This window comes from Perca fluviatilis, chromosome 1 (assembly GCF_010015445.1).
Source record: "Perca fluviatilis chromosome 1, GENO_Pfluv_1.0, whole genome shotgun sequence".
NCBI lineage: Eukaryota > Metazoa > Chordata > Actinopteri > Perciformes > Percidae > Perca > Perca fluviatilis.
In genome coordinates this window covers 21881714-21900746 of record NC_053112.1, presented here as the reverse complement: position 1 = coordinate 21900746, position 19033 = coordinate 21881714, and the positions used below count along the sequence as shown (strand labels likewise).

Sequence of the window (19033 nt, the reverse complement as noted above, 5' to 3'; positions counted from 1 at the left end):
TTTTAGTTTTGACTGTCATGTTGGAGGATGCCATTCTCATTACTTTGTCACATTTGTGCGTTGTGAAGCTCTTTTACAAATAGATTTAGTAGTGATGGTCAAATGAAGCTTCGCGAACCATTGTCTTTTTTTTCTCAGCTCACTAGATGGCGCTCTCTGTTCAAATAAAAAGGTTAAAGGAATGGCAATTCAGTGTGTTTTCAACCCTTTGTTGAAAAGAGAGCGCCATCTAGTAAGCTCAGAAAGTAAAGACAGTGGTTCGTGAAGCTTCATTTGACCATCACTAAGATTTAGATAAATTAGATAATTAATCATTTGTCACATACTGCAACAGTGTTGATAATCAATTAGGAATTTTTAAAGCTAAAAATTTACACATTACACATTTACTGGTTCCAGCTTCTTATATAGGAATATTTCTTATTATATATATATATATATTTTTTTTTTTACCATTGTCTGACATTCTATAGACCATATATTTCATATTTATCAATTATGAAAATAATTATAAGTTGTAGCGCTACCTACACTGATCCATAAGATATACTAAGAGTTGTCAAAAAAGCATCCACCAAAAGTATAATCTCACATTTCCTGCATGGCTGGCTATGGAGTCCTTCTCCTCTAAACCAGTGTCGTTGACATCTCTTGTCCACTCTCCCATCAACTGCCCCATCTCCCCATATATGTTAGAAATATAATGGTAGAAACTTCCTGAAGAATTTGGAACCAATTGAAACACTATTTTGGCATACAGTCTTTTTCTACCTCAGCTCCGAACCATGTTTTTCCATCTTCCTTATCGAATGGTGCATTTTCTATGTGCATTTTCTATTAGAGGTGTTGAAATTAATCAAATAATCGATGCATCGGCATGCGGACATGGACGATGCTGCATCGATGCAGTGGCCCACCATAAGCGATTATAACGCAATGACGTCGCTCGTTAATTTTCCGGCCGCGGCATAAACATTCAAATGAAAAATAACATTCTCAGTAGCCTAGCTAACCCATTTCACACACACACAGACAGACAGACACACAAACAAACAGACACACACACACGCAAAATGGCTGAGCGTAGACACGGGAGAGTGGAGAGGATCGCAAATCGAGAAGAGGAAAGAAAACACTGAGAAACATCGAGAGACACTAGCATAGTTAGCTTGGAGAAGATCTAAGTGTAATAACGAAGCTGAAGAGGTGTAGCTACACTACGGCACTTTTCCTGTCTAACAGCAGTGGTTTAGAACAAACGTTGTGCTAGTGTGCCTGGCTAAAGTTGGAGCTAACTGACTAGCTAAAGTTGGAGCTAATAGCGGAGACATGCTGGTTAGGAGGACGCTGATTTTGGACCTGAGAGGACGACAGCGTGTTTCCCTGCTGAAGAGGACTTTGCCGTAGCTGGTGACTGGTTTTCGTGTTTGAGCTGTGTTTCTTGGACTAACAGTTAACTGTAAGTTCGATTTCTGTGTGTTTGCTTCACTGAAGAAAACGTCCTGCTGCACGTCCACATGAGCCCGCAACTTTTTTCTTTTTTTTCCTCTCGGCGTGTGTGTTAACACAGTGGTTTAATAGGGTTTGAGTAAGTTTTACATTGAAACTGTTGTTAAGGAGGAATCATTTGGTGTAGCTGGAGTGTTTTTAAGTGGAAACTGATAGAGAAACGGGTAAAGGGGTAGTTGTGTGTAATATCATTTGAAGAAATATTGCAGTTAGCATATTTGAAGGGTGTGATTTGTGTTGTTTTTTTGTTATTGAATCTAACGGCTAAATATAATTTATATATTTAAGTTATTGTTCAGTAAACAGTACCTTTTTTTGTTAAAGAGTTGTCTGAAGTCAGTTATTCCAATACAGCACAATAGATTTGCTGGTTAAAAGTAGCGTGGTATATGACTAATCCAAAATAGGTCAACCTTCGTGGTAGCTACCTTAAAGAAATGAACCCAAACACTTCATCATTCCAGTCTGAAGTTACGTATTGCAGCTTGGGCATATATGGCTTTAATAGAAAAATGTATTTTGAAGCATCGTGATGCATCGAGATATCGAATCGAAGACCTGATAATGTAATCGAATCGGGAGATCAGTGAAGATTCACACCTCTATTTTCTATGTGGTCTAGGGTTATCTTCAACTTCTCTTAACTCTAAAAGGATTTAGGGGAGGTCATCTCAGAATAAGTTTGGGGGGGGGGTATTATTAAACAGGTGCATACTTCATGGGTTGACCCAATGAAAAGTTATTCATCGCACATTTTGGACCAAAGTTAGACTTTCGAAAACGTATTGACCCCTCCTGTGAAAAATGTCAAAAGACATCAGCAAACCACATTCACTTACCGAGCCAGATGCTATTAATGCTCTTTTTGGCATCTCTCGGTTACCTTTAGCTAAGCTACAAGCAGAGCTGATACTTTGTAACATTGGTGGCTAGATGTTTAATATTATTGAGATTGAAATCATCAAGACCACCATCTCATGCTTTGTGGATAAAAGATATTCTTAGTAACTTGCAGTTTGAGCTGTTGATTGTTTCGTTTGTCTGTCTTACTTTTATTTATTGTTATTTTATTTATTTTTATGTATGTTTTTTTCTAATTTTGTTATTTTATTATATATAATTGCACTCACAAGCACTGTAACTGTATTGTCAATTTGTGCAAAAAAAAAACAATAAAAAAACCAATAATAATAAAGTGCATACACTAATGCAAAATAGCTCTTGGAATATCACACTCGAATCCCAACCGAGTAAAAAATACCTGCAAATGGATTCTTTCCTGTGATTATTCCACTGAGGAAGATAATGTCATAATGCTGGTAGTTTGGCAGGTCATCTACTGAATGATGACAGTGATGTAATTATGCCTCATCAATACACAGTGTCTTCATTAAGATTTTAAATGTCATGACCTCGTCCATAAAGCCTCCAAAGCTCAGTCTCAATGGCAGGGCTCGACAGTAACGGTTGAGATTGAGTCAATTGGCAACCGTTTCGTGGCCTCTGGTTGCCCCCTTTGGCAACCACCTGTTCAATATTTGTGTTTATTGGAAAATTTTATTTCAAAAGGAGTCAATATTTGATTTGTGTGCAACACAACATTTCAGCTGCTGTGCGACTTCTTTCCACACGAGCGTTTGCTGTGAAAAGATACAGGCAACGAAATTTTCTGTTCACGTTAACGGCACATGTTAAAATCCGGTGCTAATATGGCACTGGTGCCCGGTCTCTACCAGATGGAATAGCAACGCGTTTTTCGGTGCCTCATTATGGTGCCACCGAAATGTCTGCGCTGCTCTCTGATGCTCAGAAACAGACGTTACAGGCAACAGAAACATCGCTGCATGTCACGCTAGAAAACAGTAATAACACGTTACACTTGGCAACAGGTAACATTAGCCTACCATTAGCTACAGTAGTAACTGGATTAAACAGTTAAAATGCTGACAGTTAAAGTGTGACTGTATTTCACTGTAGAGCTGATGCCTGGTTTCCAAGCCGGCAAGCACTTTAAAAAGTTAGCGTTGAGCCCTGAATGGCCAAGTGCAGAAAACCACAAATGTACTTTCAACGGCAAGTCATTTCCCTTAAAAACTAATGTTATTGGAACAACTGACGAATAATCCCCTGACCTAAAGGGAAAGATTGTTTTGAAAAGCTGTACATGTAGGATGTAAATTATTTCAGACAATCCCAGCTGTAACCATTTGTTTCTGATATTATTTAATGAAAATCTCTTACTGAGTGGAGAGATGTTCCGCAGTCTAAATCCTAATCATCTACAAACTAAGTAATCAACCAATATGACTGGAAAGGAAACAAACCATCTTTTTCCCAATCTGCCCAAGTAAAATCTAGTTTAGCTAAGCTCATTTCTGTCTTTGTGTCCGGGCCTCTGAGTGTGAACTTCTCTTGCCTCCTCCAAGAGTTTCAGGTGGCCCACAAGCTCTGTGTCTGGGCTATTCCAGGAATGCATGTCACTAAGTGGGTCATAATCACAGGGGAAATCGGCAGCTTATGTAGGACATGCTAGCTTGCTCGTTAAAAGGAAATGTGTTTTTTAGTCTCTTGAATTTAGAGAATCAAGTATGAAATGCAATGGATAAGATTTGTAGATAAATTGTTCATTTTAAGACATTGAAGGTTACTTGCTCCAGATTTTAGACTATGTGAATAAAGGAATCCTAGGGGGATTCAGTAATATGGTATAATGCATTACAATACAACACACTGTCCACTGACTAGGGTACCTTTCACATTTTTACCGGTACCTGAAATTTGGTTCCAGTATCCAACGGTACCTTTTTTCGGTACTTTCCTTCTGTAATAACAAAAGATTAATTTCAGTTGTAAAAATAATTCTAAACTTATTTATCCTATTTATTTAGAACATTTTCTTATTTATTTAGAAGATTTTACACTCCACACAAAAATAAAAACTCTCCCTCTCCCCTCCCAAACCCATCCCTACAACCTATTAAAACAAATAATTATTAATTCCTCACACTGCACTGTAACTTTTATTCTTGTATTTGTATCTTATTCTATTTAAGCCCGTTTTTATTTTCTATCTCTTTTTAACTGCTCTTTAATGTTTATGTAAAGCAAACAAACAAACAAACAAACTGCTGAGTCAACCTAGTTTCGTTCTGGCTTCGCAGCTCTGTGTGTGTGTGTGTGTGTGTTTGTTGTGTGTGTGTGTGTGTGTGTGTGTGTGTGTGTGTGTCTTCAACCTCCCTAAGTTCTCTCACACTACAGCCCCAGCATGTACATCCAGGACATGGTCAAACCATATACCCCAACCCCCCCACTCCGCTCTGCATCAGCCAACCTGCTTGCTGCCCCCTCACAGCGAGGCAGAACTAATCACTCAACAAAATCCTGACAGTCTGTTTGCTGTCCTGGCTCCTAAATGGTGGAATGACCTCCCTATTGACATCAGGATGGCCGAAAGCCTACACATCTTCCGCCGAAGGCTAAAAACACATCTCTTCCGACTACACCTCGGATAAACATGAAAAAAGATAAAAAAAAAAAAAAAAAAAAAAAAATACATATATATATATACATAAACATATATATAATATATATATATATATATATATATATATTTTTTTTTTTTCTTGAAGCTTCACTTTCATATGGCTCTTTGTAGCTTTGCTTATTTAAAGCTAATGTACTTGCACTTAGTACTTGTTGTCTGGAGTTTGAACCTTCAGAGTTGAAAGCACTTCATTGTAAGTCGCTTTGGATAAAAGCGTCAGTTAAATGACATGTAATGTAATGTAATGTAATGTAATGTAGTGTGTGTGTGTGTGTGTGTGTGTGTGTGTGTGTGTGTGTGTGTGTGTGTGTGTGTGTGTGTGTGTGTGTGTCTTATTACACGCTCTCAGGTATGGAAATTTGGCAACGTTTGATTTAACGTGAATCGGTCCTCGGTAGTACCGACATAATTCGATCGGTACAGTCCACAAAAGTACAGATTTCGGTACACAACCCTACCACTGACTTGGCTTCCCAAGGCATTACTGTACACTGAGATTACTAGATGTAAATCAAGTCTGACAAAAAAGAAATATATTTATAACAAAATAAAAAAGTATTGGTAGAGGGGCTAATAGACAGTTGGATGGAACTGTTTACATCAACTCTTATGGTGGTGATGCTGATAAAACAGTACAATTAAAATATCAACTTAATTTTTTCACAATTCAATTTAGTTTCTTCAATGTGGACAAAGATGATTACATGTCGTTACAGGTAGCTGTGAGTGAATGACAAATACTTACATAGATGAGGCCGGAGTAGTAGCGGTCTTTGAGGTTGTAAAGCACAGAGGCTTCATTTAGGCAGGTGAGTTCCGCCATGTCCTCTACTTTGGTGAACTTTGGCGGGTTCATCTTCTGGATGTCATCCTTGTTGACCACCGCCTTCTTCCCATTCTCTGCCAGCTCCACCACCACCTCATCCCCACGCTCCTCACGAACACTGGCAGCCTCGAAGCCATTGCGTTCTGATGGGATCCATACCAGCCTCTTGGCAGTCCAGTCGGCCTGTGCGGCCGGGTTGTAGACCACGGCACGGTCCACAAAGAGGTACCGCTCCGGGTCCTCCTGCCCACTCCTCTGTGACATTTCTGTTGGAAACCAGAAGCAGAACACACTATGCCACCTGTGGGAAGGAGAGAAAGTATAATGTTAACCTGACCAACAACAAAAAAAATGCTACATGCAACTGACTAATGTCACACTATTCACCTTATAGAGCACAGAAGTTACCACCACTGTGACTCAAGATTGTTGGTACTTTAAATAGGCTTTTTTTTTTACTGCGGACATTTTGACTGAAAAGCAGCTAAATGCAATTTAGCCATCATTCATTTTAGCATAACACCTGTGCTTTTCCTACTGTGAAATGTCAAAATGTCTTCTGTGACAAAAGGCCTAGCTGTGTTACAGCAATAATTTAATTCTGTGTTAGGTGTAGGGTTGTACCATAGACAGTAAAATGAATGGACAAAGCCACGCCGTAGACTTCCACAGAGACCAGTGAAGTCTGTTAGAAGCACTTTTCCGGCTGAGCGTTACTGCGCAGCCTCCAACTGAGCTTGACGATGTAGATGTGACGTGAGCAACGTGTCTGAAAGTTGGAAGTCTTCTGGTAGCTGTGCCAAGAGAAATCTCAATCATTCAATCTTGCAGAGACAGAGAGCGTGAGTAGGAGCTGTCAATAAGTGTAGGAGCAACTTTTGGTAAGTATTCTGATGAATTATTTTGTCATTTTGACTGTATGCCTCCACGTCCCCCCAGTTGCCTGTGAGCTTCTCCTGTACTGTACAATAATTTATCTACTATGCAACAGAAAGTTGGGTGGTTATGACACAATCGTTAGCCTATTTTTATAAAAACGGCTGCTCCGGGGCCATAACGTGAGATACACGGTAATGGAGCCTTTTATACATTGTCGTGTTTCTTTAGAAATAAACAATGGATTCTTTCAAAAATATTAATAAAAAAAAAAAGAAGAAGACATAAACAATAGACAAATAGTCTTTAAACGCTTCAGATGTAAAGTTATTCACTGTCAAAGTGACGCCAAAATGAATGGCAGTCAATGGGATGCTAACGACAGGTGATGGCTTATTAGCATCAAAATGGCTCCATAAGAGGTACGCTTTGCGGAGGCTGGATTACCCCCTTGGGTTGTACCCAGAATGAAATGTTTCCAAGTTTGACTCCAGAGTTGCCAGTTTAGGCCAAAATTTAGATTTTCCCACAAAGTCAAAGAAATAAAAATTGGGCATTATACAATTCTGTCAGCCGAACAGTGAATGTCACTGGGCGGCAGTAGAGGAGATTGTACCAGTGTCTGGTTCAAAAGTGGTTTAGCTGACTTCGCTAACATTCAGCACCAGAGCTGAAAGCGTCAGAGCAGCTAACAGGAACATTTGCTGGACAAGGTTTAGGGGCCAGTAATAGTTTAGTGGGGAAATTGTTTATCATGGTATATGTAATTTTATATTCCAATTTCAATTATTTTTATTATAATATAATGCATTTTCTGGGAAAGCAATTCAAAAATTGTTAATGGGTAAAATAACCAAACAGGAACGTCTTAAATCAAACTAGATGCAAAAAAATCATATAAAAATTCCAATCTTGCCATAAAGCAGTCCTGCTCATTGAATTGCTAAATTGACCACAATAGCCAATCACCAATAGCCAATTATATCATATTGTTATATAATATCGTTAATGCCAACCGTGGTAGCACCATGACAAACATTTTGACCATTTCAGGTAAGACGTTGATTCAACCAAGCGGCCATCAAAACAGCTTAATGTTGAAGCTGATGGTTAAGTGCTTTAAATATGATGCAGTTTCTCTAATGGCTGCTAAATGCTGGCTCCAAGAAAACTTCTATTGTAATTTAAATGACTAGAATCTTTAAAATAACAAGAAGTCAGGTTTTCAACGGCCAATGCGGTTTGCTTGCTTGATGACCATTTTGAACGCCAGGTTTAATAAGTATATTTAAGGGCATGTCTGAATAATTGTCAAGTGTTACAGCTTATCACAGACCCCCATGGTAGTTGCTCCTTGCCTGTCATAACTCAGCAGGGACTTGTAACCTTATATTAAAGTACTACTAGTAGAAAAATGTTGGTCATCCGAAAACATTAGATCCATACTGTGTACCTGTTCGTATATACAGTAAGTGTATGTATCGTGTGGAGAAAAAGGCGAGTGAGCATAAAATACACCAAAACTAGTGTCTCAATCAGCATTTACAGCAGAGCCTTCTGAATCATCATCTCTTATAAACAGTGACAGAATGAGCATGAGAGGGAGCACCTGGATGACCCCCTACAAACTCCTTAGGTTCCTTTTTTAATAAAAGCACATTTATTTTTCAGAAATATACTAAATAAAAATGTAATGTGAATTATGTATATTCTGTCTTTTAGTTGGATTAATTTGCTGTCATTACTTTGCAATTTTTCCAGAAGGACTTGTTTGGCCCACACAGACTTGTGTGCTCAAGCCTTTACACCTCCATCCCTGTGCAAAACCAACCCACATGTACAGTTACTTCACCATTTGAGCCTCTTCAAAGGCCAAGGCAAACCCTGACTGTGTTGTGCAATAATAAGGCGGAAATGTGATTAGTTTTTTATTTATTTATTTATTTTATAAGATTTTTAAGATCATCTGACATTTTACAGGGCAAACAATTCTTCAGGAAAAAAAAATGGCAGATTAGTAAATAGTGAAAATAATTTTAAGATATCTCCTTGGGCTTAAGGAAACAGTGAGGGCATTTTTGGACATTGACCAAATAAGTAATCAAGAAAATACTCCGATGTAATGATGATGGAAAATAATCATTAGCTGCAGTCCTACATATAATACAAAAAAGACTGAGGAGTGGTTTTATACGGTGGTCGACAGGGGCAAACGCACTGCAACACACGCAAATAGACAAAACACAAGCGAATTAAGAAAACATCTCCATCTTCCACTTAGCGCTCCCCCTAGAGGCCTGGAGAACTTCCGTTGTGTAATCTGGATGCAGCGTTTTTTTTGTTGCATTTGTTTTCGGGGATTGTGTGCTTTTCTTTTTGCATCATTTCTGTTTTGGAGTTTGTGTGCTTTTCTTTTTGCATTGTTTCTGTATTTGCAGCGTGTTTGTGTATTTGGCTGTGTTATGTGTATTTGCAGCGCATTTGCTAAACGCTGCGCATGTGTTGTCAAATTAATGAAGATGTTTTTCTTAATTTGCTTGTGTTTTGTTTATTTGCGTGTGTTTCATTAAGTTGCAGTGCATTTGCCCCTGTTGGCCACCGTAGTTTTATGCTTACGATATCAACCAATTGAAGATAGAAATACACTATCAATAATGAATGCATATACTTCCATAAACTGAGCTAAAAAAAGACAGAAGCGTTGACTCAGTAAAACCTGGCACTTGATGCCCTCAACAGCTGATACACGGACCAGTCTGAATGTTAGCCATGACTGAAAACACCAACCCTGCAGGTTTCTTATTAATCTGAGACAACATCAGCTGACGAATGCTCAGAGATATTTAACCTACAATCAAGTCCAATGCTTAAATCAGGCGCTGATTAGACACGAATCTAGGTCAGGGCAAGAGACCGGGGATCAGTGTGGCCGCTGGCTGCCATGTCACTGCATCCCCTCACTTGGAGTTGGAAAAACTGTTTTACACTTTTATTCCTCATTCAGCTCTACAACACTGGAATATAGAATAGCACACTACACCTCTGGTAGGATATTCCAACAGAGGAGGGCCACAAAATTGCAATTAGCTGTGAAATTGCTCGTTAGTGACTAATGCTGCATTCACGTGCTCCTCGGATGGTTCCATTTCCCGAGATGGGAAGTCGTTCTTCCGACTTCTGTGTGTTCATGAGCTTTAAGTCGTAAGGGGGGACATGGATGCTACAAAGAAGATGGGTTTTATTTCATTGCTCAGAGCGCTTAAACAATACCCGTTTCCAGTATTTATTTCCAGTTTGAAGCTTTATATTCGTGATTTTGTCCAAGACTTTTTGCTGCACCAGTAACGTTAATTGTCAGGAATTCCTTTTTCCGATTATTCCTACACCAAATAAATGCAGCATGACATACACCGGCTGGGCCAAACCGCTGCATCGGCTAGGTTAGCCTGCTAACGTTAGCATAAAGTTGGCGTGCTGTGCATTATATTCCACCCGCTCGAAATGATGCCTGCAGGGACTCCACAGCTCTGGTTAACCAACAAAACACAACGGTGGGTCTATGCTGGCGGTTTTGTTGACTTTAAGCAAGTAGAAGGTGAACACAAATCCAAAATAGTCTAATTCCTATTCAAATAAGAGTTTTAGGGATGACGCAAAATCCCATCATGGGTGTGGGTGTCTCAAAGACGGCTGGGTGGGGATAAAAGCAAGCGGACAATGACCACTCCGTTTTACGGTAGCTCCTAAAGAGTACTACTTCTAAAACAGATACATGCATCACAAATGTTAATTCAAGACTATATAGACTGATACAAAAAGCACATTGGCTCTGCGGCGCTGGCTATTAGCAAAGCTGATGGTCCTCCATCATTGAAAAGTCATGGAACAATAATCCGCTAGCTAACGTTACTGTTGCTAACCACTTACATCCTCACCACAATGAACGGCCCTGTCTTTTCTGCTTAACTTACCACACAGAGTAGATGAAGAAACCCTGCCCAGGTGCTTAGCAGTATCCAGTAGATAAATGTAATAGTCCTTCAATGCGTGCTAAAATAGTCTCTTCTTTTGCCCGCTCTCTCATCAGTGGTACTCACCCACCATCCAGTACCCTCTCAACCGAACTCTCGCCGGCCAGGGAGGTTGCACCGCACCGCCGCACTCTTTGTGGGACACACCCACAATACAAATCTGGAATGTGATTGGCTCTCAGAGTGTGATGCCTAACCGCAATTGGTCCGAAATAATTTCCATCCCAAAACTTTGATAGTTGACGACTGCCGCCCAAGATGTCAACACCTGCAGACCGATGGATGCTGCTGCGGCTTTACATGGTTGTAGGACATTCAAAGCAAATTTTTACTCATATTATAGTCAACGTCGGAATAGTCGGGCCATATTTGTATTTGTCCATTTCATATAGACACAAATAAGAAAAGACTGAATACACACTTTATCTTATTGTACTATTTAATTTCTTGCTGTCTTTTCACTCTCATCTTCTAATTTAATTATAATTAAATTAACTTTAATTAAATTTAGATTTATTGTGCGGTTCTATTTTTTATCTCTATTTTTAATCCTTTTTTGTATCTTTGTTATTTGTTATGTTGCAACATCCAATTTCTCCCCTGGGGATTAATAACGTGTTATCTTAGTTTGTCTAATTTCATATGTCTTTTTATATATCTTACCTGATCTATTTTTTCTAATTTAAAATAATAATATAGTATAGACCTACTATATATTAAATAATTTTTTTGTATAGCACTTGTCTTAACAAAGTTGTAAAGTTTTTACAGGAAAAAGAAAAAAACAAACAATGCATATAATTTAAAAGGGCAAATGCAAATATTATCAATACTATGAGATCATCAGATACAGGAGGATACAACTAAAAAGTGAAAGAAGAGAAGACTGCAATATATGGAAAGGTAAACCACAAGAACCATATTAGGTTTCTAAGGTATTACAAAAAAAATATTATTAGAAAAAATTTAAATGAGGGACTTAAAAGAAAGAAATGGCAATAGTGTTTCAGATTCTGGGAGCTTCAACTGCAAAAGCTCAGTCAACCTTTGTCACCATGCAGCTAACACCCAGGAATCTAACATATATCCTGCAAACACAGGCATTAATTATGTCTTTTATGTTTGATTATACAGTACAGGCCAAAAGTTTGGACACACCTTCTCATTCAATGTGTTTCTTTATTTTTCATGATTACATTGAATTTCATTATGGAATGTAATATCAATGTTAATAACTGAAAACAGGTCTTATATTTTAGATTCCTCAAAGTAGCCACCCTTTGCTTTTTTTGATAACTCTGCAAACCCTTGGTGTTCTCTCAATGAGCTTCATGAGGTAGTCACCTGAAATGGTTTTCACTTCACAGGTGTGCTTTGTCAGGGTTAATTAGTGGAAGTTTTTCCCTGATTAATAAAAAATGCAAAGGGAGGCTACTTTGAAGAAACTATAATATAAGACATGTTTTCAGTTATTTCACACTTTTTTGTTAAGTACATAATTCCATATGTGTTCATTCATAGTTTTGATGCCTTCAGTGAGAATCTACAATGTAAATAGTCATGAAAATAAAAAGGAAACGCATTGAATGAGAAGGTGTGTCCAAACTTTTGGCCTGTACTGTACTTTGCTTTTCCGACTGGCAAAATATTTAATTGTGTTGAAATAGTGCCCTCTGTTGCATAAAGACAGACATTACTAATACTGACCATGTATGGAGGATATATTTATTCATAATTCAAATTGAAAGTCCAAAGAGAAAACGAAGCAATATCAAATTAAAAATATTATTATTTTACTACACCACTAGGAAAAATCATACCATAATTGAATTTAAAAAAGAAAAAGGAAACTGAAAAAGCAAAGCTGAAATGTAAAATTATTAATCTTTTGAATTTTACATATCGATTTAACATTTGGCTTTTCCCATTTTGATTTAACATTTGGCTTTTCCCATTTTGATTTAACATTTGACGTGACAGCCAGCTGGTGGCGGCTGGGACCGCGCTGTCAGCTGGATGTCTCTCAATAGAATCATGGACAAGTTTATTTCCTGAAATATGGCTGGTTTTCGGTTTGAACACATTGTCATCAATATTAACGGAAATCAAATGAATGAAAAAGTACACAGGCCCAATTATGGTAACTACATGAAAACTTCACTGTTGTTGTATGAAATGTCGTTTGTGTTTAGCCTACATTATCAGTTTCTATCATCTAAAGTGAAACAAGAGGCCAAGCCAGCCTGGTGCTCCACAACTGTGTTTCCCAGCAGTCAGCTCCCCCTGCTGTCCATAAGGTGCCTCTGCACCCCTTTTGTTTCAGACCCTCCCACCAGCCTTTGGGCCACGCCAGGGCTGGACTGGGACAAAAAATCGGCCCTGGCATTTTTAGCCCAGGCGGCCCACACCCATCGTTATTGGTCAGACACATTCCCTGCAGACAGTCCTCTTAAAATATGCGTGCATTCTATGATATGAGTTGCCTAGTGTTCAGCGTTCATGTGATCATTTTGGATACTTCAAGAGGGGTCTCAAGACTTATCTGTTGATCTTAGACTTCACTACAATTCATTCATTCTTAGAGTTATGATTTGTATATTTATTGTATTTTTATTATTTTTTTATTATTGATATTTGATATTGTATTGCCATTATTGTTATTATTACTATTTTGCTTAATATTGGCTTAGAAACTTTAAAAACAGTTTACTGTTAATTTTAACTATTGTAAGATTCATATTTTGTCGCTTTGGACACAAGTGTCTGCTAAATACTATAACCATAACTATAACCCTTCCCAAAAGCTACAATAAAGCTGAGAGTAGTACAGTATATGCCCTGGGAAAGAGCACCAATACAAGAGAAGCTAATTAGGCCATTCAAGGAACACTGATGCTTGTATCATCACTGATTTTATAGATCACACAGACTTTTCAGCTACCCAACAGGCTCCGCTAGCCTTTTCAAACTGCTTGTTATCGTTATGTACGTGACGCGCGCGCGCGCGCGCACACACACACACACACACACACACACACACACACACACACACACACCCTGAGAGTCCGTGTTAATTTGCCTAATCCTTACCACGTCGTCATCTACTCTCTCTTCCATCTTTTCCTCACTCGCTCCCATGGCCCTGTCATGGTCACTCTCCTCCTCCTCGCCTTCTTTCCTGTCATGATGTTGTTTCTGCTTCTCTGTATAGCCAGCCACCTCTCCTCCTCCTCGGGTTCAGGTAATGATGATGTTGAAGCAGTTACTACAGCCCCAAACATGTCAGAAAGTTTGGCACATTTTGAGGAATCCGCCTGTATAGATTCATAATCTTTTTCTCCTGTAATTTCTCTGCACCTCCCTTGCATTTTGGTGGTCGTTTGTCCATTTTAACGTGGATGCTAAACTTCCAGCATAACTATTACAGCTCGTGTCTCATGGCGCGTTCATGTCCATGAATGCACGGTCCGGGCCGGGAGGCGTGGCCATAGTGGGATTCGTAAATTTGCACCCGGAGTGGGGAAGGGGGTTCCTGGATTTTATTGGGTCAGGCCAGTGCCAATAAAGAAAATTAACCAATGGGCCGCTGTGAGTTCTTTATGGGCTGGCCCGGCCAAAAAAAAAAAGGCCTATTTATATCGGCGATTCGGCCCAAAAGTGTGTCGGCCCACCGGGAAAATGCCCGGTATGCCAGACGGCCAGTCCAGCCCTGGGCCACGCCTCCACTTTTGACATCTGTCAGTAGAAAAGCCAAATGTTAAATTGAAATAGGAAAAGCCAAATGTTAAATCAAAAATCTAAATGTTAAATCAAAATGGGAAAAGCCAAATGTTAAATCGAATAGTCAAATGTTAAATCGAAAAGCAAAATGTTAAATTCAAATGTAAAATTCAAAAGATAAATCATTTTATGGCTAGCCGGCACAACCGCAACCAAGAAAATGATAGCTCAATGCTGCCCCCCCACTCGCTTTGTATAAAACAGTGGTTGGCGTATTTTCTGGACATAGTTATGCTTGAGCTCTCTACAGCAAGGATTAACAAAGCCAAGTCATCGACTATAGACCTATGGAAAGGTGCAGCAGCACAAGTATCAGTCCTAATGACCTCAGCATCACAAGAAGTAGAGGAGAGTGACTTGGCAAGGTGTGATTTCTGTTTTTGCTTATTTGTTTGTTTTTGTTTTCTTCGAGACCGCAGAGGGTGGGGAATGGGAGAGGGTTTTTGATCTTGTTCAATTGTGTTTGTATGTTCTGTATGTTCAAAAATATAAAACTAATAAAAAATCATTTTACATTTGCTTTTTCAGTTTCCTTTTTCATTTTTAAATTCAATTATGGCATGATTTTTCCCAGTAGCATAGCAAAATAATAATATTTTTTAATTTGATCTTGCTTCGTTTTTTCTTTGGACTTTCAATTTGAATTATGAATAAATATCCACCATAGAGGACAGCACCAGCCATGAGAAGGGAGGTCTCCAGGCTCGTTAACTCTGTGTAGCCACAAGATGGAGCCAGAGAGCTGCTGTTCAGTGACAGAAGTGAAGCAGTCAGTCCCTCCAGAAAAATGCGATTATGCCATCGCATAATTCAATGCATAATCAGCCAAAGTCCGCATATTTATGCAGGGGCCGCATTTTTTCAAATACGCCGCACTTTCGCCGCATAAATTGCCGATTTCCGCGCAAAATATGCGGGGCTTGCATGATTTCATAATTCCCGCATTTTCGTTGCAAAAAAGTCACATATATCTTAGCAGAAAGTTGAAAAATGTTGCATTTACTTCACACAAGAGCAGCCATTTTCCCCTGTTGCCATGGGAACGTTATGAAGTGATGTAATTACGCAATGTGAACTTCATCGAAAAGCAGGTATTGGAGGTTGAATTTGACATGTACTTTGAGTCTCTTAAGTTGGTATCCAATAAGAAAGCTATCTTAATATCTGATATTATCTGAAATTTCTTTAAGTGCTCCTGCTGTCTATATTATTAACGATTTTAGAAAGTCTGTCTCTTTTGTATCTTTTATTTCCCTCTGTTTAGACTATTACTTTTATTTTTACTTTCATATTAGCCTATATTATTTGTATATATTTTGTATGTTAGGCTATTTGTTTACGTATTGCGATGACTGAATATATGTAACTATTTTTTGAAATAAAGTAAAAAAAAAAAAACGCAGGGTGTTGGGGGAAGCACTTTTTTTTCTCTTTTTCACCAAACCACAGTTTTTGCAAGTTCCCGCAATTTCATCGCATAAAATTGCATAAATATCCCGCATATTCCATCGCATTTTTTAAGAAAACATGCCGCATAATCAAGGATTTTTGCCCGCAACAATTACAAAAAAACTTCTGGAAGGACTGAGCAGTTGCCATGGTGAGGACACCCTGGCAGATTGCTTTACATTACAAAAGTGATATTATTTTTTGGGATATTATAACTTGATAAAATGTCCGTCAGGAGCCAAAAGGAGGTTTGCTGTTAGACATGATTTAATTCAAAGTAAATGTGGGAAATGAAACAAATGTTATTCATTTTGATGCCTATGAAGATCTTAAATCATCCAGGTAAATTAACAAGTTATGAAATTGTAATTTAGCTTCAGTTTAACAACGTACCGGGTTTTTCCAACGCTGTCGGTCTTTTAGAGAAACTGATCGTTTCCTCTGTGACCAGAATGTATACTAATACAGTGGTTTTCAAAGTGGGGTCTGGGGACCCCTAGGAGTCCTTGAGGGAGTTCCGGGATCCCCAGCAAAAAGGGAAATCATTTATTTTCACTATAATTCCATTCGTAAGTAACACAATGACAGAATGTATGACTATTTTAGTCATGGGTTGCATACACTGCCTGTAATAAAATATCAGATAAGGGGTATGTCGTCTTATTTGTGTCATTTAAGATGCCCTTGTTATGAAAAGTTTGGAAACCACTGTAATACATAAGAGGCACAGACTTGGGCTAATGGTGACTTAGCTAGGTCTGCCACGAACACAAGCTAGATTAGCTAACTTTATGCTAGGCTAAATGCCCAGTGTGTAATACAAAAGAAGCAAACTAGAAAATACTAGGTGGTAGGTAGGTCACACACAGACGGGATGAATTTATGAACGAAAGTGTGAAAGTTCTGTCACAAAACAATCATTATTACGTATCCTTGTGCTTTTCTAAGTGGGTAGATGGAAATCCACTGGGGAGACCTGAAATGTAACTTCAAAAGAGCCAATAACATTAATTGATTTACATTCAAGAAGTGGTCAGAAAAAACGACTCCAGGATACTCATGTTACTCTGTGTCTTCTGTATGAGGAAGTATAAAGCCCACTAAGCAGGGAGTTGCTTGTGTAACAGGTTTCTGTAAGTGAGGTCAAACTTATGTTCATGGTTATAAAACATATTGTTGCAGCTTGTTATTGACTCATCATCCAATAAGTACGTTACTGGAACATGGCCAATAAATCAAATCAAAATTGGGCTCGGCAAGATTGTGCATTTTTTCCACATTATTAAATTGAACATTTTACCACCCTCAAATTAAAGAGCTTGACAATAAATACAGTAGTGTCAGTAAGTTACATGTACAGTGGTTTTATTACACTATCTATTGAAGCAGAGGTATCATGTTTGTTTTATTCCACACATTCTTCTTTCTTGTTTAAACCTGGTGCCTGCATTACCCACAATGCAACACCACTGGGGACAATTCAGTTCAAGAGTTGGGTGTGTGATGCTAGTACCGGTTAATGTAGCCTCCAGCTGTATCGGCCGATACGTAAGTTCAGCTATCAGAATCGGTATCAGGAAGCAAAAAATGGTATCGGGCCATCTCTAGTTATAATGCCCCCAGATCTTATTTACTTCTTTTCTTTTTTTTTTTAAGTATTGACAAAATGCAGTATACAAAGAATCAGGTAAACAATAGCACATATACATCAAGTGTACAGACTTATGACGATAAAAATAAAAAACATATGAAGCAATACAAACGATGAAATAACAGAATCATTACATAGAAAAAAATAAAAAGAGGTACAAATTTACAATTAGTCAGAGGTTTCAGGGAAAAAAGCTCTGCAGTTTCCACAATTTTAATTCTTTTTTGTTATCCAACGATCTAAGTGACTTCAGTAGAGTTTTAAATTCTATGAAAAAAGGAACAAAATTAGGAGATTAATTAGACAATTTCTGCTTGTGAATATAAAATTTGACATACAGAATGATGAAATTCATTAGATACTCAAGAGCACCATTTCCTGAATTATCGTAGAAACAGATGATATCTTTAAGGTTAAAGGAGTAGACAAAGTTGGTGGGTTCAAAAAAGTAAGACTCCAAATCTGTCCAAAATCTTTTGGATAGTTCACAATAAAAAAAGGTGAGATATTGTTTCAATATTCTGTTTACAAAATGTACAGGAAGAGTTAATGTCGGCAAATTTAGCAACAAGGTGATTTGTAGGGTATGTTATGTAAAATGTTGAGGTGTACTTCCTTAGCTTTGTCTTTTTCATTTACTAACGTGTAGTCTTCAGACCTAACTGATGCTGACTCAAGTGCCATCACTTGAGGCAATTTTGCTTAACTCCCTCTTGATTCTGAATGTCCATTACTATATTTCATTCCTTAAATATGCATATTTACTGGTTAAAAAGTTTTTGTGATTTCCTTTGCAGCTAAGTGGTCTGTGCATTCAAAAATTACATTATTACAAAGAGGCAATTTCAAAATGAGTTACCACTGAAAATGGCAACTTGCACACCTTAGTAGGAGCCTCCTAGAAGCAGTCATCATACCATTTCACCTTACATGCCCCTATTACTCAAATTATTTGACAACACAAGATTGCCTCATGTTATATGACGTGCAGCAGACAGTAGAGGGCAGCAACAGTAAAGGTAAAGCTTTGCAGACCTCTAGCTTACCAGAGATCCAGTCGAGGTTACTGAACAGCTGTTTTAGGCATTTGTTTATCAGATATTTTCTCATATAGTATGACACGTGTTCAAACTTATTAGAGTGAAACTGTCTGTCAAGTAACTGATCATATTTTCTGTCCATTTGTCCTCATACTCTTCCTCTATGTTCACTTACAGCATCACAAAATAGCATCACTGAGTATATTTCTTTCTAAATTTGATGTCACATACTGAGCACTGGCATAGCTTGAGTGACAGATGCAAGATGTCTGAGTGAGTTATTTCATCTTGTCTTGACGAGTGACAGAGTGACACCCTTTGGTGTGG

The 19033-nt window shown here is 38.3% G+C and overlaps 1 protein-coding gene across 5 annotated transcripts in view; it reads right to left on the bottom strand.

Moving 5' to 3' along the window:
• The window catches only part of LOC120544766 (myosin-10), a 104837-nt gene extending 93937 nt beyond the window's left edge, over positions 1-10900 (bottom strand). For 3 of the 5 annotated variants that reach the window (XM_039778722.1, XM_039778919.1, XM_039778990.1), the window contains exons 1-2: positions 10727-10900; positions 5799-6180 (exon numbers count right to left, since the gene is read on the bottom strand). In XM_039778722.1, the coding sequence (XP_039634656.1) occupies positions 5799-6143 (345 nt within the window). In that variant the 5' untranslated portion in view covers positions 6144-6180; positions 10727-10900. Of the gene's footprint in view, positions 1-5798; positions 6181-6503; positions 6522-10726 lie in introns of those variants that run through there. The other 2 variants (XM_039778763.1, XM_039778842.1) reach the window with 2 other exon arrangements.
• Positions 10901-19033: the final 8133 nt, after the last annotated feature.